This window comes from Notolepis coatsorum (genome assembly GCF_963971535.1).
Source record: "Notolepis coatsorum genome assembly, chromosome: 13".
NCBI lineage: Eukaryota > Metazoa > Chordata > Actinopteri > Aulopiformes > Paralepididae > Notolepis > Notolepis coatsorum.
This window is the reverse complement of record NC_140177.1, coordinates 32374188-32402109: the sequence shown is the minus strand read 5'-3', so window position 1 is coordinate 32402109 and position 27922 is coordinate 32374188. Positions and strand designations below refer to the sequence as shown.

At 42.0% G+C, this 27922-nt stretch overlaps 1 protein-coding gene across 3 annotated transcripts; it reads left to right on the top strand.

The window, feature by feature from the left end:
• Window positions 1–372: 372 nt before the first annotated feature.
• Window positions 373–27371, top strand: LOC311238774 (1-phosphatidylinositol 4,5-bisphosphate phosphodiesterase delta-1-like). 3 transcript variants are annotated; one of them, XM_084326961.1, is made up of 15 exons: window positions 373–604; window positions 3654–3815; window positions 6827–7055; window positions 10146–10275; window positions 12033–12261; window positions 12701–12902; window positions 14962–15106; window positions 15193–15345; window positions 17430–17576; window positions 17686–17845; window positions 20908–21024; window positions 23591–23769; window positions 24014–24146; window positions 25219–25368; window positions 26607–27371. In XM_084326961.1, exons 1-15 carry the CDS (start codon window positions 574–576, stop codon window positions 26696–26698), a joined length of 2259 nt encoding a protein of 752 aa, XP_084183087.1. In that variant the 5' UTR covers window positions 373–573; the 3' UTR covers window positions 26699–27371. The 3 variants fall into 3 exon arrangements, with proteins under 3 accessions (XP_084183087.1, XP_084183086.1, XP_084183085.1); XM_084326960.1 differs by lacking the exon at window positions 373–604 and adding an exon at window positions 2707–2919 and having other exon boundaries at window positions 17689–17845; XM_084326959.1 differs by lacking the exon at window positions 373–604 and adding an exon at window positions 2708–2919.
• Window positions 27372–27922: the final 551 nt, after the last annotated feature.

Genomic DNA, 27922 nt, shown 5'->3' with positions numbered 1-27922 from the left:
GGTAGGGGACATGGATACAGTGCAGCACAGTTCATGGTGTGTGACGGCTAGCACCTAGGGCTGCATTTTAAATTTCGTTGTAACATTGTAACAATGACAATAAAGATCATTCTATTCTATTCTATAAGAATATCAACTGCATGGATTTGCAATGTGTCATATTTAATTTATGTATTTTTTTTCAGCATGAGCTGATTTGCTCATTATAACTTTATCCTAAATAAACCAACTGCCTGAGTGAAATGTAGATTCAATAAAGCCACTCTAGGTGGAAAGGTGAAACCAGAACCCGTGTGACGTCACAAACCCTGAGCGCTCCCTGCAGACTCGTCAGACCGGTGTTCTGTAGGAGCGCCACTTCTGAGCGCACCTGTCCAGCCGCGCCGTGCGCACAGATTCTCGAAGCCCATTACTCTTTTAAACGGCGTCGAAGTCAAGTACATCAACGGTAATTGCGCACATGGAAAGGCGGTCCTATACCTTCGATGCAATTTGAGTCTGCGGTAGCCTATGTAGAGATAACGTTATAGTTGACATTGTTGAACTTGGTTAAAACAAGACCCTGGAAGAAGAATGGAGACGAATGGCCTCGCCCGTAAACATGGTAAGAAGAGTTGTGAGAAATAATGTGAATGATTTAAATGATGTTGCAATGTTTGAAAACGAGCGACCCCCCCCGACAAATGTGGCACATGACAATGTTTACTTTGCGATTGTAGTTGATTGCGATTTTACTTCTGTTCGGTTAGGATATCGTTTTGTTCAATAGTTTGTATCCTTACTGAACATCGTATTTATTGAACATTTTCACTGACGCCATTTCATCCTTATCGCAAAATAGAGTCACATTTCTTCAACAAATGCAAGAGGGGGTAGATACATTCTAGGATTGTATGTCACGACTTGCGCCAAAAAGGTGTGGCTCCTTAGTTTTGATCCTTCTTTCACCTTTCTGCAAACAAAACGTAACAAAACTGTGAAAGAGAAAATGTGCAAAACTAAAACCACCCACACTGTGCGTGGAAAGCATGGCTTCTTTCCACTGGAGAGAGAAAGGACCGTCAGACATTCCGTTTGCAGTCTATTTGGTACATATTTAGGGTCCAATCCCGCATGTATTATTCCCACACTGCTGTCGAGCCGCCTCTGGTATTTTGTTGATGCATTGAATGCAATTTCGCAATAGGCATACTTATTGGTTATAGGCCCAGCCCCAAGCAAATCGCCTATTGTATTTATATTTACATAAACATTGCCCCATGGCTTCAGACTGTATTGTTGCCTTGCCATGGCTTTTATGGTTTATAATGCAACAATAAACAAGGTAGACCTATATTGAAGTCCTCCATCAGGGTACGCTATCATGGTTTGGTTGACTCTGTTGTAAATTGTAATGCCTTTGCGCCTAGTAACCTATATTGATTGATTGATTGAAAACTTTATTAACAGATTGCAGAATGGGTACAATACAGTACAGCTCAATAACAACTGGATGAATACCAGGAAAATACTTTCGTCTTGTTTACATAATAAGGGTCCTCCATTTTCAACTCATCAAGACATTTATGACATATAGGCCTACAAGACATACAAATATACGGTACTGTGTAAGAGAAATAGATCATAAAAAAATATACATCCGAAGGGGAAGAAACTACATTGGATGGGGTTGGGGGGGGGGGGGGTTGTACTTGTAACCAATAACCTTGCTGCTATTATATTGATTGAAGTTGCCGACTGAAGAGATAAGCGTTTGTGTGGTATAGAAAAGAGAATGTAACGTGCACCGGTTAACTTCTATAAAGAAACGTTCGTCTTATAACCCGACGTTTGGACAGTCCATTATTTCGAATGTATATTATACAGACTCCAGCTGTCAATAAACCACATGCGCTCTTATTTTGAGTTGAAAATTAAAGGGAAAATACTTTAACTAAACTAAACTATCGCCTAGGAAACACCGCAGCGGAATTGAGGTTCGAGGACCAAGTGTGACCAGAAGGTTGGTGGTTTGAATCCCCAGACCGACCGACAGTCAGTCAGTCTTGGTCGGGGAAATTAATGAAAATTATCTACCCTCCCTCAACAGCTACTGCTGACGTGTCCTTGAGCAAGGCACTGAAAGCCCAACTGCTCCAGTGGAGCTGTTCGGTGACCAACAGCAGAGGACAGGTTGTTGTAGGTGTGACTGTGAAAAGAAATTTGATTGAGGTATTATTGTAAACGCCATGCGATGCTAACATTACACCACTAGAGGGTGATATTTTACAGCTCAATCATCGAGGCTAGAACCAAAGCGCACACACAATTTGATTGCACACGGATAATGCTGAGATAAAGATATTAATAATAACAAAAACCATAACAATAATATTACTATGAATAATAATACTAATTACAACTACTACAACACTATTAACGCTCACTTTAATTTCAAGCCCAATTCATTATTGATGACATTTCACCTCACCTCGAATCGAATGTGAACTAGTGTGTTATGCGAGAGAGTCTACCGGTATTACATGCATCTGATATCTGCGCCGCACAGAAGTATGCTAGAACACTTTCTGCTGAAGCCAAACTTGTTGAATCCACGGTGTGTAATCTGAACCGGTCAGATGTGCCTCCTAGCCGTGGCCAGCTGTCTGGCAAGAAACTAAAGGAGAGTAGACGAATGAGTAGTGAACTTTGTTTTGACGAGTAAACAACGCCCAACTAATCAGAGATCCTCCCAGATATATCGTCCCGAGTCTTGACCATTATAGCTCACTATGCTTAACGAGACAAAACAAAGCAAATAGACAGTGAGACACACAACCATGTTTTGCTTACAAAGACAACCATCGCGCAGCAGATCGGAAGAATTACTATCTTGTGCACGACGCAGGAAGATGACACGTAGGAACGTGAAGCTCATAGGTATGCTATTGTAGTATTTATTATCCACAAGGAAATTTTAACGAAATGTATAGTCGGATGTTCTGGACATGTTGCGTGTGGCGCTGTTAATGTTACGTTGTTGGCAGGTTTCAAGCCTGAAATCGAATGTAAAAAAGAAATGCTTACTGCCCTTACAAAAAAGTATCGTGGTAGTTTGATGGTCATTTCAGTTTTACCATGGTACCTTATGATGATGAATTGAAAATGGATGACCCTGATGTAAACAAGACGAAAGTCTTTCTCTGGTCTGCATCCCCTTAACAAATGAACGAATGAATGAAAACTTTATTTAACAGATTGCAGAATGGGTACAATACAGACCAGAGAAAGACGTTTGTCTTGTTTACATCAGGGTCCCCCATTTTCAATTGTGTAATGAGCCGTACTGTATTGTGCCCAATCTGCAATCTGTTAATACAATTTTCAATCAATCAATCAATCAATCAATCAATCAATCAATCAATGGTAGCCAGTCTGAAGCCTACCACTTAAAAAAGGGTTTGGTCATCATTATCATGGTAGTAAATAATGGAAATACCATGATGACACTATTTTGGATATACTTTATTGTAAGTATGGAAGACTTGATATGGAAAAAGAAGACCTGCACGTTGACAGGCTGCTATGCCATCAAAAGGTAGCATTTCATGTCAAAAAGAATAAATTAAGGGTATTTAATTCCGTCTTTGTCTTCTCTTCCCTGACCTCCTCAGGTATGGAGGGAGACACAGACCTCCAGTTCCTCCTGGCGGGAGGTGACCTCCTCAAGGTCCGTTCACCTTCCTGGAAGAAGACCCGCTATTTCAAACTCCAGGAAGACTGCAAGACCATTTGGCACCAATCCAAAAAGGTGTTCTTCAAGTCCAACCAGACCTGTGAGTGCCTTCCCAGCCACCACTGCCCGAACACATGTGTGTGAGACCTTCCACCAAATATCCTCTGTCTGTTTCTGGTGTTGTGGTGGATTAAGGGCTTGCATCTCTCTCTTACCTCTCTTCACAGTGTAATAGTGTAATAGCACATTAATGGAAGCGGATACGGATCAGCTAGGCTAGATGTTGGCCAAAAAACCCTCTACTGGAGTTTTAAGCTATAGGCTAGCTGATCCGTATCCGCTTAGATTCATTTGTGCTAAGCTAGGTTAGCTTGCAGCCGGATAGTTTTCTACTGGACGCACAGAGAGGAAATGGGTATCTATCTTCTTGTCTGATGGTAAGGGCATTTCCCATAATGTTGGCCTTTTCCTTTTAAGTCGAGGCTCCTCATTCCCCAAAGGTCTTGGTATTATCAACGTTTATTTGTCTCAGTGTACAAGTACAGTGGCAGTGGCAAATCAAGGATGTAGGTGGGTGTTCAATTAACACGCCTACAGTTACAGGAGATCAGGAATCAAGTAGTGTGTCGTGCAAATGTGGCGTTGAGTAATGTGCAAAGGCTGTGGGAGGCTGTAACAAAAACAAGGTTATGTACATGCATACAAGTAAATCAAATACAAAATTACAGTAGCAATAGTATACAAGGACAATTACAATAAATAAGGGAGAGAGAAGGAAAGAGAGGGAAAAAGAGAAAGGGAGAGAGAACCAGAGGGAGGGAGGGAGGGAGGGAGGGAGGGAGGGAGGGAGAGAGAGAGAGAGAGAAGAAAGGGGGATAAGGAGGGAGGTAGGTGAGGGGGCTTAGGTGGAGGAGAGAAGAGTCTGAGGGGCTATGCATGCAATTGGGAGGCAGTCAGCAGGTGCAATAGTCGGTTATGATCTGTTGCAGATGTTTAAAAGCAGTGAGGGCAGTGGGTTTAAGGGTGTTTTGTAAGGTGTTCTAGTCAGATGCAGCAGCAAATCGGAAGGTGTTGCGGACTTGCGGCCGGAAACCGTGTGGGCTTTGGGGATGGTGAGTTTGATGAAGTTGCTGGACCTTGGGTTGTAGTCGGTAGCATACAGTGACTGAGTAACGTCTTGGTACTAATCAGAGTCCTGAGTTAGGATTGGCTCGGGGACAGTAGTTTCTCTTGAGCCTCTCTGTGTTGGTCTTGAGACTACGATGGCGTTTGCCTGACTGCAGCAGTGAGAAGAGTCCATTGTTTGGATGGCTGGAGTCCTATAATTCTCAGGGCCTTGGTCTTGCACTGCCTGGCATCCTGTCCTTCCCCAAGGAAACTATAAAGGAAGGAAGGGTCATCACATCAGAATACCAGTGTTCTATGCTTTGCTTGGTGCCAGTTCTATTGAATCCTGTATTAAAATATACAAGCTATCTGAGGAAATATACATCAACCAATATATCAAATGTTAGCTAATTAACAATGCAACGAATTGCAGATGATTCTGACATCCGACTCGTAATAACCTGTTTAAATGACTCAATGCCAGCTGAACTGAAAGTTTCCACACTTGGCACCAATGTGCGTTCACAGTGATGTAATGACCCTTCCTTCTTCCTTGTACTTCCCCGGACGTCAGAGGTGGTAAAGGTGCTGCTGCATCTTCTTCACCATGCTGTCAAGGCCAGGTCCTCTTGAGACATGTGCGCCAAGGTACACCTGAAGGAGATCATCCTCTCCAGTAGAGCCCTGTTGATCACGAGGGGGTTGTAGTTCTTCGACCTGAAAGTCCACAGTCGGCTCCTCTGTCTCTGCTGACGTTTAGGGACAGGTTGTTTTCCTGGCACCGCAGTGGCCAGGTTCTCCACCTCCTCTAGGCAGGCATTCTCATCGTTGGCTGAGGTCAACCCAACCATAGGCATAGTTTTAGGGCGGGGTTGCAGGGGACATGTCCCCCTCAGAAATATAGCTAATATGAAAGAAAATCCCCTCCCCCAAAGAGGTAAACAATAAGGGGGTCAAAACATTTATATATCCTTCTTACCTGTAACTATAGTAACCAACGATTTCAGACACCCCTACATGACCATACCATCTCAACCAAATAATCAAATAATAGACATTTCTAGAACTAGTTAGATCGAAAATATATATTTTAAGATAATATAATAATAATAATCTTAAAATGTATTGTCATTATGCTGCACAAGTACAGTACAATGAAAAGAGGTTTGGCATCCAACCAGAGTGCAAATGTAGCAGTAAAGTGCAACAGTAATATACAATGTACAGGTGATTAAATGTAGAATATATAAATGAGTACTACTGAGTATAGTGCTAATTAGATGTATGTAAAGAGTTGTAGTATTAATATGTACAGTGATACAACAGGTATAAAGACACAATGGTAGTAAGTCATACTGGCCAGCAGCGTAACTAGTGAGAGTAGGTAAGGGATATGTACAGATATAGATATAGTAATTACAGATGTGTAAAAAGGATTATATGCAGGTATGTTCAGACGGATGTGGATACTAGATAATATATATGGTAAGAATAAATATAGTACAGCAGTATTGTACATGCTATCATAGAGTTATATGCAGGTGTATACTTAGGTATATAGAAGGATTATATGCAGGTATATTCAGACAGATATATCTGTCTATATATATATAGTACAGTATATACTATGCGGTTCATATAAATATAACTTGTAACTCTAAGGCGGTCTCTATAAACCTTTGACATCTGGTACTTAAATTCTCTATGATAAAATAAAGGTCCAGTCATCAAAAAGCATTCCTGTGTGTCCAGAGATCAAGATCAACACCTCTGCCTCTGGAACTATATGTAATCCTTGCTGGCTTAGGAACAAATCCCAGCAGAACATTCTCTCCCTTCTCTTCTTCTAGTCGATCCTACTCCTAGCCCTCCTACTAAATCTTCTTAATATCTACAAAATATACATGAAAAATACTACGGAGAGAGAGAGGACTGGCCACTCTCCTTCAACAACATCTGTGCTGAGTGAATGAATTAACCAGGAAACCCCTCGTTCTCTCGTAGTCTCCATCGATGACATCTCGGACGTACGAGGGGGCCGCCAGTCTGAGGGGCTGAAGAAGTACACAGACGAGCAGGTCGACGGCCGCTGCTTCTCCATCATCTTCAAGGCCCGTCGCAAGAACCTGGATCTCATCGCCAGCTCAGAGGAGGAGGCCAAGCAGTGGGTCACCAGCCTGGAGAAAATCATCTCCAGCATCAAGAACCTCAACCAGCAGCAGAAGACGCAACAGTATCCTTCTCATGATAATAAAGATTATACAGTACATTATAGCTGTCTTACAATAATACAGTATTATATCTGTTTTACAATGATACAGTACAGTGTATTATATCTGTTTTACAATGATACAGTACAGTGTATTATATCTGTTTTACAATGATACAGTACAGTGTATTGTATGTTTTACAATGATGCAGTACAGTGTATTATCTGTTTTACAATGATGGAGTACAGTATGTTATAGCTGTATTACAATGATACAGTACAGTCTATTATCTGTTTTACAATGATACAGTTAGGGCTGTCTTAAATACTTCGAAGCTTCGTTCGATGGCTTTTTTGGATTTTTTTTCTTTTTTACTTCGATTTGTGTGTGTGTGTGTGTGTGTGTGTGTGTGTGTGTGTGTGTGTGTGTGTGTGTGTGTGTGCATGGGGCCATTGGGTGGGGCCGGGGGACAAATACACTGGAGGAAAGTAACCCAGCTCAGCACTGCCCAAATTATATCATCACTATTGCCTGTTTGAAGGATATCATCCTCAAACACATATACACCTACATGCCTTGTAGAATTCCACACATAAGAAAGAAAGATACTGGGATGAATAAACAAAATAGGAAATAAAATGTAGAAATGCATGCAATACATAAATAAATATGAATCTCCATATATGAAATAGAACATTTAGATAAGGTGCTACTGAGAGGGGAGCTCCAGTAGCTCACCGCGTACCTCGGACGCTATTTCGGCGTCGGGGACAACCGTGCGCGTCACGGATCTGGGGTCAAGGCCAGATTAAGACTTCAGAGGCCCCTGGGCCAGATTCTTGTGGAGGCCCCCCCACACACACGTGCACGCACGCACAGTGGCGTTTTTATATGTCACTTTAAAAAATATATAGAATACCGTAATTCCTCTAATAGTAACCCCGGCTTGTATTTGTTTCAACTGTAGTGGATACCAGGCTTGTATTAGGAGGAGGCATGTATAAGAGAGAGGCCTATATTTCTAATTTTCGTATCTCTTTTATTTTTTTTACTGAATGAATGAATGAATGTATGAATGAATGAATGAATGAATGAATGAAAACTTTATTTAACAGATTGCAGAATGGGTACAATACAGTACGGCTCAATACACACAATTGTTAAGGGGATGCAGACCTGAGAAAGACGTTTGTCTTGTTTACATCAGGGTCCCCCATTTTCAATTCATATAGACATTTATGACATACACAACATACATGACATTTATGGCATAGGGACATATAGGTATTTAGTACTAGTACTAGTGTGTAGTGTGGAGGCCCCTAGTTGCGTTATTTCTAAACCTAGCCGCATTTCTGGCAAGACGCTCTCTGATTGGCCGATGCCTGTTTCTACACTGGTTAAGCTTAGGCACTCTTTCGAAGTTGGTTAAGGTTAGAGTTTGTCTTAGAGCGTGACGGGCTGACGGCAAGTTCTTTCGACGGTTAAGCTTAGGCACTCTTTCGAAGTTGGTTAAGGTTAGAGTTTGTCTTAGAGCATGGCGATAGAACGCCAGGTAGTTTGCAGGCTGTTTGACGAGGAAATGGGCAAAGACACAGCTCGTCACGCGATTGGGCAAACATGTCAGTGGCCAATCAGAGAGCGTCAGTCAGTGCCAATCATTCAGTGTCACAGTATGACATCGATCTCCAAAATAAGAAAAAAAAATAAAATAAAATGTGGGGCCTCTAGTGACGAGGGGCCTCCAAAAATGTTTAAAATAAAAGTTAAAAAAAAATAAACAAATATTTGGGGCCTCTAGTGACGAGGGGCCTCCAAAAGAAAAGAAAATAAAAGTAAAAAAAATAATAATAATAATTTGGGGCCTCTAGTGACGAGGGGCCTCCAAAAGGCCTCGAGTGACGAGCGGCCTCCAAAAAAATGAAAGTAAAAAAAAATAAAAAAAATAATTTGGGCCCTCATCACTCGAGGCCCACGGGCCGCGGCCCGGTCGGCCCGGTCGTTAATCCGGCCCTGTCTGGGGTACACGAGTTCGACTCCCGGACTCGCCGTATTTTCTCAGAGTGTCTTTCCCCCGATCTATACCCCATTCAACCTGTTTCTGTCGGTCATGCTTGACCAGAAAAAAGCGATAAACACTAAAAGAACCAGCTGACTGGTCAAAGTTTAAAAACCGTGCTACTGAGATGTTTTGGTGAGTTCTTTGTTTTTTTGTGGAAGTAGCCCTTCTTAAAAATGCATGAACATTAACTGATAATTGGTCTGTAGTGGAGTCTACAAGGTCTACATTGCCGGACCATGTAGAATCCGGACCTTGTAGACTGACATAATTCTGTGCATAGTTTAGTCTACATAGGCCATATTTCAAATAATCAAAATCTTACTTCATTCATCTTAAACATTCTTGATTTGGGGGATTGGTAGTTCCCATGAAATCTGAAGTTCAAACGACAACAGCGATCCACCTTGAATTAAATCACACAGCCGAGTGAAACCTTGTTGGTTGCGTCAGTCACGAAAGGGGCTACTTAATTAATTAATCCAATCCACTTTATTTATAGAGCACATTTAAAAACAACAAAGTTTACCAAAGGTACAAGTCCCACAACATAAGAAAAAAAAAAAAAAACGTTTTGAAGATTCGAAGCTTCGATTGCCAAAAAAAGCTTCGAAGGTCAGTGTGGCTGACCTGGGCGATAAAAGATATTGGGATACTCCAAGGGACTTTTCTCAATATCAATAAATGTATATCATGACAATGTTATCTCTTAAGGTATGGATTGGACTGCATGGTAATTTCTACTATTTCAATTGACATTCTCTACATTCTCAAATATTTAATTTGACTTAATATTATATCTATTTTTTTGAATTATGAATTTAGTCTACAAAATAGTGTATCATGATTCACAATATTGAAATAATTAATAATGGATACATAAATCAATTATAATCATAATAATGAAAAAAGAGATGATGGCCAATGTTAAAACCCAGCTCCTCGTCGCAACACTTTTCTTTGTGTGATTTTCTTTTGGGTGTCTCAGCAATTCGCCAAAAAGAGACTTGAGTGACACTTGTTTCAACCAATCCTTACATCACAAACCCTTCAGCTGGATCTTCAACTGCATGATGAAAGCCGACAAGAACAGCGACGACAAGATGAGTCAGCAAGAGCTGAAGGACTTCCTGCACTTAATCAACGTGGAAGTGGGTGATGACTATGCGGAGACGCTCTTCAAGGTGACGGCCTTTATTGATATAACTATGATATAACCAATATAGGGCATACAGACCCTCATCTGCACCTTTGTTTACACTGTTTATTTCTCATGTTTTTATATTCAGTTAATTATATTGTTTACACTGTTTATTTCTCTCATATTTTGATATTCAGAGTTAATTATATTGTTTACACTAGTTATTTTTTCCTCATATTTTTATATTCAGATCAAATTGTATTGCCTATATTTTATGTCTTTCTACTATTACCCTGCCCATACCTGTACCCCTCCTCCCCCATGCTGCCCGAATTTCCCCAAGGGGATCAATAAAGGAATATCTTATCTTATCTTATATTTACCATATTAACTCGGTAAGTAGTAGGTGATCTCTAGTAAAGGCCTCTAAAATGCACGAGCCATCGCCGCAGAATCATTCCAATGAATGGAGCCTCATGATTTTAATGAGATAAGATCAAATAAGATGAGATATTCCTTTTATTGATTATAAATTTTGCCCCACTTATTACAGGGTTTCTGTGGGATATTTAAAGGTCTTAAAAAGTCTTAAATTCATAAATCTCAATTTAAGGCCTTAAAAGGTCTTAAAAAGTTGTACATTTCATTTAACTTGTTAACTCGTGATCAGATACCCTGTATTAACTAAATATTTAATCCAAAATCTGATGAAAAAGTACAATTCACCTACCCACCACCGCACCCCACACATTCCCCATGGTGGCAAGCAACTACAGCCATGGAAAATAAAAGCCCCTGCAGACTGCAATCGCAACGCCGCTCCAAGACACTTTCATTACGGTGATTTCCATTGTATCTATGGAAGCCCTGCACACTGGCACAGCCACGTCTGCTGTGCCCGGGGTCCATTACGACGCGTGCCAAGCGCCGTTCACTCACTCGTTTGAATGAGAATCTTTCATTTGTTTGATTGAAGTAGGGTAGGCTATCTACAGTGGCAAAGGTACCTTACATTCGAGGCTGGGAGCCAGTCATTTACATACATAATGTACTATGTATGTAAATAAGCTATTAATGTATAATATTAAACATTTAGTAATGATTAACGTTTAATTCAAGATTATGGTACAGTACTCTGTTACCAATTATTTTTATAATTCAAGTTTATGGTACATAACTCTGCTACCAATTCTTTTTATAATTCAAGTTTATGGTACATAACTCTGCTACCAATTATCTTTATAATTCAAGTTTATGGTACATAACTCTGCTACCAATAATTTTTATAATTCAAGTTTATGGTACATAGGGCGGCTGAGTGGCACAGTGGGCAAGGCGCTCGCCGGTAGCGTTGCCGGCCGTCATACTAACACAATTGGCAGTGTTAGAGGGTGGGAAAGCCGGTGGGTGGGGATTGGACGTTGTGGACAGCGACTCCTACAGGTCGGTTGGGTGACGCCGGTGCGGCGGAAACAGGAAGTAGCGGGGGCAGCGTGAGCCTCCCACACGTTACTCCTCGCCACTGAGAGTTCGAGCTGTTGCGGTGAAAAGATGCGACAGGCTGCCTCCTCGTGTACCGGAGGGGACACGTGATGCAAGGCTTCTGTCCTCACTACAGCCGACCAGTGGGAGGCATAGTCTAGCAACGTTCAAGACAGGGGATGGAAGAATTGGATAATACAAAATTGGGATGGGAGAAAAATTGAAAAATAAGGAGAAAAAGTGGATAAAAAAAAAATTATGGTACATAACTCTGCTACCACTTTAGAATCATTAACCTGCATGTTTCTACCCTAATAGAAAATCGACACAACTAAATCTGGCTACCTGGCCGGGGACGAGATCGAGCACTTCTACGAGCTGCTGACCCACCGTGAAGAGATCGACGTGATCTACGGAGAGTACGCTAAAACCACCGGCTTCATGAGCGCCGAGGACCTGGTGGAGTTCCTGATCAAAGAGCAGATAGAGGAGGCCACCCTGGTGGACGCACGCAGGATCATCGACACGTGTGAGCCCGATGACAAAGGTGAAATAACGGAGCTGTACAAAAGGGGGTGTAGCCAGTGAAACGCAATAAACAAAGAGGATTATGCGGATACTGGACGTGCTTATAGTCTTAAGCTTAGAGGGCTGCAGTTTATTTTGCTACCGTAGAATGACTTGTGATCGCAACTGAATACCGTTTATGAAGCAATTGTGTCGCTTTGGATACAGATGAATGACTAAAGGGATAGTAGATATTAGGGGTGGGAATCACCAGAGGCCCCACGATACCATCATCACACCACTAGAGTGACGAGTCACAATATTGTAATATCACGATATTGCGATATATTGCTATTTATTACGGTTTTTCAACTGCAAATTATGTCCCCAACGGAAAACTCAATCCAATAATTTTTATTGCAGCAAAATGGGATTGTCATAAAAAAAAATGGGTGAGTCATCGTGTGTCTTCTCCTCAGCCAAGGAGAAGCAGCTGCTGTCCAAAGACGGCTTCCTGATGTACATGCACCACGCGGAGGGCAGGGTCTTCAGCCCGGCGCACCAGGACGTGTCCCAGGACATGAGCCAGGCCCTCAACCACTACTTCATCTCCTCCTCTCACAACACCTACCTCATGGAGGACCAGCTCAGAGGACCCAGCAGCACAGAGGCCTACGTCAGGTAACAGAGGCCTACGTCAGGTAACAGAGGCCTACGTCAGGTAACAGAGGCCTATGTCAGGTAACAGAGGCCTACGTCAGGTAACAGAGGCCACAGAGGCCTACGTCAGGTAACAGAGGCCTACGTCAGGTAACAGAGGCCTACGTCAGGTAACAGAGGCCTATGTCAGGTAACAGAGGCCTACGTCAGGTAACAGAGGCCTATGTCAGGTAACAGAGGCCTACGTCAGGTAACAGAGGCCTACGTCAGGTAACAGAGGCCTACGTCAGGTAACAGAGGCCTACGTCAGGTAACAGAGGCCTACGTCAGGTAACAGAGGCCTACGTCAGGTAACAGAGGCCTACATCAGGTAACAGAGGCCTACGTCAGGTAACAGAGGCCTACGTCAGGTAACAGAGGCCTACGTCAGGTAACAGAGGCCTAAGTCAGGTAACCACCCTCAGTACAGAGGCCTAAGTCAGGTAACCACCCTCAGTACAGAGGCCTAAGTCAGGTAACCACTCTCAGTACAGAGGCCTACGTCAGGTAACCACATTCAGCCACACTCAAGATGGGAACGAGAGCTTGTTAAAAGCTCGCTAGGCTACTGGTTGCATGGCAACTAGGCATCTCGCGAGTCGTGTATGAGATGGGTTCTCTTTCTTCTTGGGGCGGCCCCTCAATCCAATGTCGAAGTCCCTACACTGGCCCTCAGTCATCGATACATTGAGAACCCCTGTTCTAGGGGGGTATAAAGATAATGGATGCATCATTCACAATGCGTCCATTTGAATGTGGAAATCGAACCGTGTCGATCTGTGAAAACGGTATCAAAACCGTGTGTATCTTATCGAATTAATTCATAGAAACGTACTGCTGTGAACTGGTGTACCAGTAACGTGTAACATTGCACACAACCATGCTCACTGAACCAGTCCCACCTTTCTGTTACCATGACTACTTTACAAAAAAAATGTCAACTGTGTTTAAATGTAAACTAAAATGTCGTCAAAATGTTGGATTTAATAATGCCATTGAATCTTTTGCCTTGAGGAATGGAAATGGAGAACCTGTTGGATTGGGTTGTTGGTAACCCCCCCCCAGCACCTTGTTGACAGACGTTGAGTCAGATGAAGATAAAGGCTTATCGTAACCAACACCAGAGCCAAAAGTCTGTAACATTATGGTCATGAGGGATGAGCTGCTCATCATGACGACAGTGACTCAGAAGGCAGAGTAGTTGTCTGGTAATCGAAAGGTTCCCGGTTCGATTTGGGCTTCTCCCGGCAGCGTGTCGGAAGTGTCCTTGAGCAAGACACTTAACCCCTAACTGCTCCCGATGAGCAGGTTGGCACCTTGCATGGCTGCCTCTGCCATCGGTGTGTGAATGGGTGAATTTGAGGCATGACTGAATGCGGTTGTTAAAGAACCCAGGGCGCCTATCGCAAAGAGTAGGGAGTTCCCTGACGTTCCTGGTCAAATTCCCAATCAGGTCTCTGACATCAAGGCCACCTAATCACCCCCCCCCCCCCCCCCCCCCCTTAATTGGCTGACATCAATCCCTGTATGGCAGTCATTGAGCCTGCGTAGCCCAAGGTTGGGTGCTACCAGTGATGGTGAAGGAGGCCATTTCCACCCTACATTGTGGGGAGCGCTTTGGGTGTCTAGAAAAGCGCTATATAAACGTAATGATCATTCATAAGTTCTAAAGCGCATATAGATGCAGTCCATCAAGTTCAAGTTTCAAGTTTGTCTATTAAATATCACAATAAAATACACATACATTACGGTGAAATGCTTGGTTCTGTATGAGCCCCTGAGAGTGTGCTTCATACAGTAAAAAAAGTAAGTAAGAAAGTAGTAAAAAGTAAGTAAACATATATACAATATACAGTACAATATACAATCTAAAGTACAACCTAGGTACAGTCTAAGTACAGTGAGTAAAAAATGAGTAAATAGTGCAGAAAATGAGGTGCAAACTTTGAGGTAAGGTGCAATAATTGCAAATGAGGTATGAATGTAGTGCATCATGACAGGCTGTGATCCACCATGTGATCCACCATGTGATCCACCACAGGGCTCTGCTGAAGGGATGCCGCTGTGTGGAGCTGGACTGCTGGGACGGGTCGGACGGGGAGCCGGTGATCTACCACGGCTACACGCTCACCTCCAAGATCCTCTTCAGAGACACCATCAGAGCCATCAAGGAGTACGCCTTCGAGGTGCGTTCGTGAGACGCTGGGTAAGCGGTGGGTGTTGGTTCTCTTTTGACTTGTCTCCTTGTAACACTGTCCGGCTGGCTCCTCAGGCGTCCGACTACCCGGTGATCCTGTCCCTGGAGAACCACTGTAGCGTGGAGCAGCAGAGGGTCATGGCCCACCACATGAGCTCCATCCTGGGCAGCGCCTTGCTCACTGCGCCCCTGGGGGACACCATGCCCACTGACTTCCCGTCCCCTGAGGTTAGTGTCTGTGGCACATTTGCACATTCTTCTTTTTGACAATTTGAGATGGTTTATATAAAATATTGTTACAGATAAACACAATTTGTTTTATATACAGTATATACAGGATTTATTTATATATCCATAACAATATATATATATAATATATACACACACACAAATAAATCATGTTAAAGGAGAATTACACCCATTTTCAGAATTCATACATGTTATTCCTATAGTCTAAGACGGTCCAAAAATATTAGTGAGAACAAACAACTCTCTCCCTAATCCAAAACCTAGAGCACTAAAACTCAAACTGGTGATGTCATCAAGTATAAAGTCTGGAGCTGCTCCATAGGCAATGAATGGGGAAAGATGCTATATGTGACACTGAGAGCACCCAGGGGAACGTTCTGTGTGTACAGATGCATTTTATGTTTCAGAACTGAGAACACTACTAGAGAATAAAGGTATTTGAGTAGGAAACAACTCCAACACCAACATTCTGTGGGTCCACAAAATCAGTCTCCCATTCATTGTCTATGGAGCAGCTCCAGTCTTTATACTCGATGACAACGTTTGGCAAAGAGTCTTTGGAATCTGGCTTTGGGGGAGAGTAATATCATTCCCTGGGCCGTGGAAATAGTTCTTAATTCAGGTGGCATGTCAAGAGAACTATGCAGCATATAGTTGTGATAACACCAGTACTGTTCCAGGATGTGTTGATATGGTGGTATTAGTAAGGCAGATAGGGTGCATACTGTATGTGTGTAATAACTGAAATTCCTACTCATACGATTTCACCTTAGTTCCCCCTTTGACTTCCCCTTTGGTGAATAAGACATGATGAGAGTTCTGAGTGTGTCACTGTGTGTGTGTGTCACTGTGTGTCTGCGTGTGTGTGTGTGTGTGTGTGTGTGTGTGTGTGTGTGTGTGTGTGTGTGTGTGTGTGTGTGTGTGTGTGGGTGTATGAGGGCTGCAGGTGTTTGGGTCACTAACACGTAATAGGGACTGTTATTTGTAACAAATAACTTGTTTAGCCTAAAACAAGAACGGCTACAATGAAAGGCTAAATGCTCAACAGGGCAGAGAACAGCACTACACTGAATACTAGAGAGCCTGACCGGAAGGATAGCCAACACAACGCAGCTAACCCTGCAAGATTCAAACGTATCTATCATACACACAGCTGCACTGAATCAGGTGTAATCAAGCCGACACACCTGCCATAATAAGATTAGATTAGATTCATTGTCATCATTATACAACACAAGTACAGTACAATGAAAAGAGGTTTGGCATCCAACCAGAGTGCAAATGTAGCAGTAAAGTGCAACAGCAATGTACCGGTGATTAAACTGGGTACAAAATATACAAATTAGTACAACTGAGTGTATGTTAGAGTTGTAGTATAATATGTACAATGATACAGGCGTAACGAAAGTATGGTAGTAGTCATACTGGCCAGCAGCGTAACTAGTAAGAGGATATGTACAGATATAGATATAGTATCTACAGATATGTAAAAGGAAAAATGTGCAGGTAAATACTATGTGCAGGTAAATACAGACAGGTGTGGATAGGTATTATGGGGTGGTCGGGGGTCGGAGTTGTTGAAACCTTCTAAGGTTTCTCTCCTCCACATTGCCTGTGGTGCTTTTTTCCTATTGCTAGGTTTTTCCTTACCTTCACTGGGGTATGTCTGGGAATGTTGTTTTGGATTTCATAATGGGTTTTTTGTTCTTGATTTATTGTGATGTTTCTTCTTGACTTGTTTAAAGAAGACTTGTCCAGCCCATGGGGACATTAACGTGTGATTGCGGGCTTTACAAATAGATTTGATTTGATTTGAAGTGCTCTTCAACCCTTAGCTTGTGACTGTACTTGGCCTGCATGATTTCCTTATTCAGGTTAGCCCTGGCAATTAACCACGGAGTCCAGTGATTGACAGCTGTCCATCACGGGAATAAATCCACAGCATCCAGTGATTGACAGCTGTCCTAACAGTGTGTGTGTATGTGTGTGTGTGTGTGTGTGTGTGTGTGTGTGTGTGTGTGTGTGTGTGTGTGTGTGTGTGTGTGTGTGTCTTCTGTTTCCAGGAGCTGAGGGGGAGGTTCCTGGTCAAAGGGAAGAGGCTGAACAAACTGGAAGCCAGCTACGCTCCCGAGGCTCAAGACGAAGACGAGAACGACGTGACGGAGGAGGACGAGGCGGACGAGCAGGAAGAGGAGGAAGTGAAGAGTAAGGTGGGCCGACATCACCGACGACAACGAGACGACTTTTACACAAGTGCGTTTCAGTACGAGACGGATGTTCCGGTTTTTACTTATGCCTGTTTTCCCACTCTACCCGTAGAAGACCAAAAAGCTGAAGCTGGCCAAAGAGCTCTCGGACATGGTGGTGTACTGCAAGAGCGTCCACTTCCACGGCTTCGAGGACGCCAAGGACCACCTGGGCTTCTACGAGATGTCCTCCTTCAAGGAGGGAAAAGCTATGAAACTGGCGGAGGAGTTGGGTAAGGAACGCCTTGTGTTGTCCCTAGAGGATGACCTCGTCTGACTCCAGAGTGATACTCGCTCACCCTGGTGACAACCAAGGAAACTATAAAAGAAGGAAGGGTAGCGGCCGGGTAGTGCAGCGGACTAAGCGGCTGTCTACCACCACAGAGACAGTGGGATCGAATCCAACTGTGGTGCTTCCGGGTTGGCCCGATTGGCTGTGTTAGCGGGTGGGAAACCCGGCGAGGGTGGGTCCTGGTCGTTGTAAACAGTGACTCCTACAGTTCGGTCGGGGCGCCTGCACAGCAAGGGAAGGATCTGGGAAAAGTAGTGTGACCTTCCACACGTTACACTCTCCCAGTGAGAGTCCGCGCTGCCAGGTGAAAAGCAGCGGTGGGCTGGGTACACATGTATCGGAGGAAGCATGTGATAGTCTCCGCCCTCTCCCGGACCGACGGTAGGGGGTAGAGTGCGCAACGACCAGGAAGGGGATTGGGCATAACGACTAACATTGGGATGGGAGAAAAATTGGAAAAGAAGGAGGAAAAAAGATAATTCAAAATAAAGAAAAAAAATAAGGAAGGGTCATCACGTCAGAATACCAGCGTTCTATGCTCTGCTTGATGCCAGACTTTGGTGCCAGTTCTATTGAAGGCAAGCCTGTATTCAAATTCAAAATATACCAGCTACTGCCAAGCACAAAGTCTGCCAAACACAGTGACACGATGACCCTTCCTTCTTCTATAGTGTCCTTGGGTTTCAGCTTGACCTCAACACATCTATGTCGACCCTATTGACGCTCGAAAAGGGGATGTTGACTCACCAGTGATGATGTTGATTCTCGATCCACACCGTTCCTCTTACTAGCTCTGGAGAGTTAGCCACGATCCAGTGCAAAGTCAAGGGAGTCGAGTTCCTCTCTGAACGAGCTGACTCACTGAAATCTACGCGCTGAGTAAATGTCGGTGAGCCTCAGTCATCTTGTACAAACAGGAGCCCGACCCCCATTGACTTTGCTTTGGTTTGTGACTTACTAGCTGGGGCCCGTATGAGGACGTTTGAGGAACAGCTTTGACTGTACTGAGAAAGGGCTTAGGGTTCTGAAAATGAGGGATGGGCAAAACTCACGAAATTACTATTCGATAGTCACTGGGAACTATTTTATTACTAATTGAAAATCTTTGAAATTTTTTTGTGTGTCAATAGCGAACGTGATATAATGAAACAAGCGAGCTAGCTGGCTGCTGTCATTGCAAATGGCTAGTTTCAATCTGTCACATCAGTATACATTCACAGTGTTCGACTTACGTAATGATTTGCTCCATTTTGGTCTGAAACGCAGACAATAATCCTCACAAAGCGAATGTTGATGTTATCCAGGTGAACGTTCTTCATTCAAGCGAGGCATTGCAATCAATACAGCTGTTTGGCAAAGCACCAGCCGCCGAGTCCCCCATTCCTTTGCTCGCTCTAGTCACATAACGTGACGTATTAGATTGGTCGTGTTGAACGCAGCTCTGTTCTTTCCTCCACGCGGAACGTCCGCCTTGCAAACATTGCACCTGGCTATTGGACTGGCTTCGGTTTCAATTTTAAAATGCTTCCAAACTTCTGACATTTTGTCTAGCTGCTCCGAGTCATCAGGTGGACCTGCCGGTGTTGCGGGAGCGACGCGTTGTGAGGTCTGCTATTTTCGGCATACGTCACTGTCGTGCGACGGTGTAAATCAAAGGAAATGCATTTGTTTTGGCAAATTCTTCTGCTCTGTGCGACAATAAATAAATTAGTGAGGATATGTAATTTAAAACCAAAACTAAGGCCTCAGTATGAGTTTAAGACGTGAACATGGTCATGTTTGTTGAATAAAAAAAGATATTTTTATTTTTTACTCCCGATTTCCCCCCCCCCCCCCCCCCCCCAATCCCGATCTTCTGGAAATCATGTGATCGGCCCCCGATCCCGATCACGTGATCGGATCGGGACATCCCTAATCATTGATGCTTGAAATGTGTGAACTTAGTGAAACAACAGCTAACACTAATGCACCAAGCTAGCGTATTTCTGGGAACAAAAGCATTCATTCTGAACGTTACATCACTGATACTTAAAATGTGTGAAACAACATGGCAAACGTACAAAACGTTGCTACCATGTGAGTGCCATATCCAGTCTCTCTTTCTTCATCTTTCTTTTCTGTTCTCCCAGCTGTTAACAGACTAGTTATGCTACCTGTCTAGCTAGCAAGCTGTACCCAGCATGCCGTTCAGCAGTGTAACAGCTAATAGGGTCCCCTCTCAATACACTACACATTGTAGGTGCCGGTAAAAACAAGGTAATATTTGTAACAAATATAGAATATTCGAAAATCAATGCCCATCCCTACCAAAATATTGGAATTATCAAGTGGTGCACGGTATATCGGCCGCCAATATAATATCGGCCGATATGGTAATTTCTTTACACATCGGTATCGTTCAGATGTCAAAATATAATATCGGCCGCCGATTTAATACCAATAGTTTTGGCTTTGGCCATTTAAGGCCTACTACTGTACTTTAAAGTTTTGAACTGTTGTACAATGTTCACAGAATAGTAGAATACAGTGACTTGGTCTCAAGTGAGTTAGATGTCTATTGAGAATACTCAGGGTTGGCTTATCCATAGTGTGAATTCAGGACACACTTGTATCCTTTATAAAAATTTATTTTTATTTAAATATTTATTTTTATTTAACATGTTTTGGTCTTAAATGGTTTCAAAATATCAGTAATTTCTGAAAATAAATTACAAAAGTTAAAAGAAATTTGTTTAGGAAAATAGCTATTTATTTGATTATCATAAAAAAGTGTCTATACAGAGATATCGACATTGGTAAATATCGGTATCGGCCAGAACAGCAATATTAATATCGGTTATCGGTCACAATTTTCACATCGGTGCATCACTAGAACTATGCCTTTAAAATGTTGTTGTCAGAATGTGACGACAGGCCGGGTCTGTTTCTATTCTTTGTCTTGCAGTAGAGGACGTTGCTTTATCGTCAGTAGATGACGTGTTGCTTCTCTCCTGTTCTCTACAGCCACTGGTTACATCCATCACAACGTGGAGAAGCTGAGCCGTATCTACCCAGCAGGCAGCAGGACCGACTCCTCCAACTACCATCCAGTGCCCATGTGGAACGCTGGCTGTCAGATTGGTACGCCAACCCCAACAGATACTTTGAATTTAATTTCAAACCTCTATTTAAACTCGAAAGGCAACCCGAGGATGCCCTCATTTTACAGTCACGTCGAGTGTACGTACAGGAATTAGCATATAAAATCACACAGCGTATGACTCGTAACAATAACACAACAAGACGAGGCAAAAAGCAAGGATAAAAAGTAAATGCAAACAGAGGGAAGAATCTTAAGCTTTAAGCACTGTTGGAGTTCATTCCATGAGCTAGAGGGGCATCATAGCAAAATGCAGATCTACCCTGTTCCGAGCAAACTCTGGGGACCTTAAGGACCGGCCAGTCTTTAGAACGGGTTCCATACTGTACGTTCCAATACTTGCAGAAGAAGGACATTTCACTGTCACATTAACTGACCAAGACTTGTTTTCACAGCAGACATCTTTTACTTGTCATAGATGGGTAAACATAGGCGACGTAACAACAGAGAAATGCACGTCCAAGATAAAGTGCGACAGGTGCTAGAGGAGAGAAGGAATGTCTGCACACTTTCTAAATAGCTCTGAATGTGGATTAATTTATGGCACAACGTGTCGTCCTGTGTGGCCTTCACCAGGTGCCAATTCACATTCCCTCTCTCATAAACATGGGTGTGACCCTGTGGTTACACCTGTTTAACCATCGATGATGAGTCAAAAGGGCCTATCGCTGTCACTGTGTGGGCGGGGCTTAATGCCACCCACTCTCATGGAAAAGAACAGAAGCTGTATTGAAATGACCCCCCCCCCCCCCTTCCCCAAGACATTCTAATTTCATAGCAATTGAATAAGGAAATAAGGAAATAAGGAAATTATGCCATAATATCACATGTATGAATCAGAAACGCTGTACTGGCCAAATATCAAGAATGTACAGGAACTAGTTTTGATGGCAACAGTGCAAGTTTCCCAGTGTGACAGACACCCATTGTATAATGACACCAGGACACAACTAGATGCTACTATTATCCTAGTTATATTTCATCTATAACATAGCTGTGTTCAAATAGTGACAAAGGGAAAAAGTAAAAAATAAATAAAACATAAATAAATGTGTATACGTTTTGTACATAAAATTATGAAACGTTTGTAACCTTTGCTAAATGATATACTGAATTATGTTTCTTTTTTGTATTTGATTGTTTTGTGTAAATAGTGTAATGTAATGTAAATAGTGTAATGTAATGTAAAAAGGGTAGGCAATTATAAGCCTCGGCTTCAGCCTACACCTTTTCGGTCATTTAATTTTTAGTTTTTTTGGAAGTTCTACTACTATGCTTTGTATAAAAAAAAAGACAGAAATAAAATCATTCATTAATTCATTCATGCATCACTCTCCATATTAGTACATTAACTTTACTATGGCTATCACTACTGTACTATAGCTCTCTCAGTGCAGTTCTGGTTGCAGCTGTGAGAAGTGAAGAGTGGGATGTGTTGGTTAATACTGAACAGAATGCATGGGGTAGTGTTGTTAATAGATAGAATATAAATACTTTATTTATCCAGAGGGAAATTCAGTATTCAATAATACTGAATAGAATGCATGGGGAAATTCAGTATTCAATAATACTGAATAGAATGCATGGGGTAGTGCTGTGTTGGTTAATGCTGAACAGAATGCATGGGGTTGTGTTGGATGTGTTGGTTAATACTGAACAGAATGCATGGGGTTGTGTTGGATGTGTTGGTTAATACTGAACAGAATGCATGGGGTTGTGTTGGATGTGTTGGTTAATACTGAACAGAATGCATGGGGTTGTGTTGGATGTGTTGGTTAATACTGAACAGAATGCATGGGGTTGTGTTGGATGTGTTGGTTAATACTGAACAGAATGCATGGGGTTGTGTTGGATGTGTTGGTTAATACTGAACAGAATGCATGGGGTTGTGTTGTGTTGGTTAATACTGAACAGAATGCATGGGGTTGTGTTGGATGTGTTGGTTAATACTGAACAGAATGCATGGGGTTGTGTTGGATGTGTTGGTTAATACTGAACAGAATGCATGGGGTTGTGTTGTGTTGGTTAATACTGAACAGAATGCATGGGGTTGTGTTGTGTTGGTTAATACTGAACAGAATGCATGGGGTTGTGTTGTGTTGGTTAATACTGAACAGAATGCATGGGGTTGTGTTGTGTTGGTTAATACTGAACAGAATGCATGGGGTTGTGTTGTGTTGGTTAATACTGAACAGAATGCATGGGGTTGTGTTGTGTTGGTTAATACTGAACAGAATGCATGGGGTTGTGTTGTGTTGGTTAATACTGAACAGAATGCATGGGGTTGTGTTGTGTTGGTTAATACTGAACAGAATGCATGGGGTTGTGTGTTGATTAATACTGAACAGAATGCATGGGGTTGTGTTGTGTTGGTTAATACTGAACATAATGCATGGGGTTGTGTTGTGTTGGTTAATACTGAACAGAATGCATGGGGTTGTGTTGTGTTGGTTAATACTGATGGTTAATACCCCTCTGTGTTGTGTTGGTTAATACTGATGGTAAAATCTTAATAAAACAACGAAAATCTCATTCCTCTCTCCTCAGTGGCCCTGAACTTCCAGACCCCCAGCACAGAAATGGACTTGAACCAGGGCAGATTCCTGGCCAACGGGAAGAGCGGTTACGTCCTGAAACCATCGTTCCTGCGGGACCAGACCTCTGAGTTTGACCCCATCACGCTGACTCGAGGGCCGTGGCTGCAGCACAAGACCCTCTACATCATGGTCAGACCCTCGCCATGACGACGTGAAATAGAATGGACCTGTCTCAAACACCCGCCCTCTTTTCTTGATCCTCCAATCGCAACTGTCGTTGCTTCCCTCCGGGGGATGATGGAGAAAAGAGGGCGGGGTTTGAGACGGATCAATTGCCCATGAAGATATACTCTCAATCGTAATGTTGATCGTCTAATGTTTGTATAAAGAAGATTTTTTTAACAGATATTTTTTAACTGATGCTTTGTACCAGGTCGTATCAGCCCAGCAGCTTCCCAAAGTGAACATGAAGAAGACGTCCATCGTGGACCCACTGGTTAAAGTAGAAGTCTATGGAGTACCGGCTGATGTCGCTTCGAAAGAGACTAAATATATCGAAAACAATGGTACCTTCCTTCACAGCATTACTCTGTTTGAACATATATAAAACAATGGTACCTTCCTTCACAGCATTACTCTGTTTGAACATATATAAAACAATGGTACCTTCCTTCACAGCATTACTCTGTTTGAACATATATAAAACAATGGTACCTTCCTTCACAGCATTACTCTGTTTGAACATATATAAAACAATGGTACCTTCCTTCACAGCATTACTCTGAACATATATAAAACAATGGTACCTTCCTTCACAGCATTACTCTGTTTGAACATATATAAAACAATGGTACCTTCCTTCACAGCATTACTCTGTTTGAACATATATAAAACAATGGTACTTTCCTTCACAACATTACTTTGTTTTTGATTTTGATTTGAAATCTTCATTTCGAACATGCAATGAATACAAACAAACAATAACAAAAGCAAAACACAACTCAATCTACATGTTCGAAAAGGAGTAGGAAGAAGTATACACTTATTTAATCCTACCCATTTTCCACTACTCAAATGAGTGTACTATTTTAAAACATAAAAATATATATATATATATTATATATATAAGCAAAACAAAAAAACAAAAACTATATATGTAAAACATGAAAGAAATAAAATAAAAATGTAAACACCCGTGAATATCAAGTCCCTTCCTCATCCCTGTACCTTGTGAACATCATTTCCTTATTTTGAACATATATAAAACAATGGTACCTTCCTTCACAGCATTACTTTGTTTGAACATATATAAAACAATGGTACCTTCCTTCACAGCATTACTCTGTTAGAAGAACATAATATAAAACAACGGTACCTTCCTTCACATCATTATACAGTTTGAACATATATAAAACAACGATACTTTCCTTCACAGCATTACACAGTTTGAACATATAGAAAACAATGGTACCTTCCTTCACAGCATTACTCTGTTTGAACATATAGAAAACAATGGTACCTTCCTTCACAGCATTACACAGTTTGAACATATAGAAAACAATGGTACCTTCCTTCACAGCATTACTCTGTATGGACAGTACAATGACTGTCTGACTTGGGTCTGTTGTGCTCCTCTAGGTTTTAATCCAGAGTGGAACGAACACTTCCAGTTCGACGTGTACGTGCCAGAGTTGGCGCTGGTTCGCTTCGTGGTGGAAGACTATGATTCTGCGTCTGACAATGAGTTTGTTGCCCAGTACACACTGCCCTTCAACAGCTTACAGATGGGTGAGTTGAGGCATCAACGCTGCACATGGATATATTGGGGGAGGGGAATAATATCGTACCGCAATATATCGCAATATTTTGCATGCCGATATTATATGGATATAGTCAAGTCAAGAGTCACTTTATTGTCCCATCAGCTGGAAAATTTGACTTGGGCTTAGACCCACACTACAGCCACAGACACATACATACAGACATGACGTAACTGACTCCAAACAGAGGAGATAAACAATGTAAAAGATACAGTAAACACCACATATATATAGAATAGTATACCCAAATATCGGTTATCGAATATCGATAATATAACAACCAAATATCAGTTATTCGATAATTGCCGGCCATTTATCTGGCACTATTTAAAAGTTGATGTGGGCAGTAGGCAGCTCATACTCGGCATGTAAAACATGGGAGGGGTCCGACTCCGAGACAATTCTATTGGCTTGCCTTAGAGTAGCCTGATCAAAAATAGACTGCAGGGATGGGTGACCTTTCACCCCTATGACCTTCCATGCAGTCTGCATCAGACAGACCAGTTTGGACTTTAGTTGTACAGACAGGTTACCAAACCAAGATGTAATACCGTATCTGATGAGACTCTCTAATACAGACTGGTAAAAAAGTAACATACATTTTTGATCTACACCATGAACTCTAAGGAGGTGTAGAAAGTGCAGTCGTTGTTGTAGTCTGCTACACAGGCTAGTGATGGATAAGTATCGATATAAAAGAATGTGCTTGACAATCCAATACAAATGATTGGAATGAGGTGAAGAGACAGAAAAAGTTAACCTGTTAGATCAAACAGATGTAGATTTGTTTTTATTGCCAACGTTAACAACGTTTTCCATTGGGGACATAATTTGCAGTTGAAAAAAGGTAATAAATTACAATATATCGTGATATTACAATATCATGAGTCTAGTATAGTGATACTATCGTGTCGCCTAGGATATATATTCCATGAAACAAGGTGTTTGCCACAATCACCGTCCCAAAGATGAAAGTGAATATTTTATTTCCCTGTTGAGATTGTAGTCCGATTATTTTTCCTTCTCCCTCTCTCTCTCACACACTCTCTCTCTCTTTTTGTAAATGGAAAGGGATATGGACAGAAGTATCCCCTATCTAGTTAAGCGTATAGAGGAGCTATTCATGCCACACATCGTCTTGTTGTCCAGCTGAAGTGCTGCTCATTCACTGACTGACTGACTGACTTTCTCTGCTCCAACTCACAGGATACAGACACGTGCCTCTGCTCAGCAAGAATGGAGACGTCCTCCTTTCAGCGGGACTCTTTGTACATGTCAGGGTCCTCGACGCTCAATAGGATCACCTCTCTGTCGTGTGACTAGTAGGACGGTACAGTCGGTACAATAACACAGCCACTCCCAGAGTCCAGTTGTTTTTAATTGGATTTTATATTATATATATATTTTAAATGTATTGCATTACACAATTTCACGTTATCATTAATTTATTGGCTTAATTCGGGGCTGGAGGAACCGTGAAGTGGCAGATGTGACGCACAACATCCTCTCTGCGTACAACAGTGTCACTTTTAAATTAAAGAGCCCCGATCAGGAGATGGGGATCTATTGTTCTCATGGGAAGCAGCTTCTCACGGACAGTAGCTTTGCTACACTTTATAATACTGCATATTCAATCACATTATGGGGACTGTGTTGTACAAACTATGCTATTAACGGGTTTGTATTTGAGCTATTCTAGTGTTGTATACCATGTTTAATTTGCAACGGCGATGGAATTTGATTCCAAACTGTCCATCATATTTCTATTTAAGTATTGTGTTATCTGTCTATTTAAATATTTGTATTAAAATGATTATTCTATTAGTATTTTGGACAAACGAAATAACCCAATATAAAAGGATACGCACTCTGCATCAGCTAATTGTATTCATCAGTATTTCACATTTCATGTGATATCGACCTGAGTGTAAATCTTGATATTCTTTTTGTAGATCAAACATTTGATAAAAACTGAATACATGACCTGCTTGTTCTCGTTATTGCTTTCATTGGAACTCAGCCTTGTGTAAAATGTCTTGGGAGCGGTAATGACACATACTCGCATTACAATACACGGACTGTATTGTTAATGGAGTATGGACTTTGTACCTTCACTAAGATAAGACTTGTGAGCTACCTGACTACATAATGCACAACCCTGTCATTTAAAAACCAGATCATTAGAGCGCTGCTGTAATAACCATGAACTATCTATATTACAGATCGAAGGGCTTATCAAGATTTTGTTTCAGTTACCCCACCGAATGGGAGCAAGGAGGCTACGGATCGCTTGAGTGCTGATCTGGGGTGTGTGGACACTTGTCTTCATGACCTTGCTCAGACGTGCTGAAACTGATTACTTATCGGTGCTACGACTTTAAGAGGCTTTGTGGATATGGAGGTCAGAGCTCAAAACCCTGTGATTTCTAACAGTCCCACTGTGCTACATTTAGATTAATAATATTTTTAGCAGGGATCATGGCATACTCTGTTGTAATAGAATAGAATAGAAACCCTTTAAT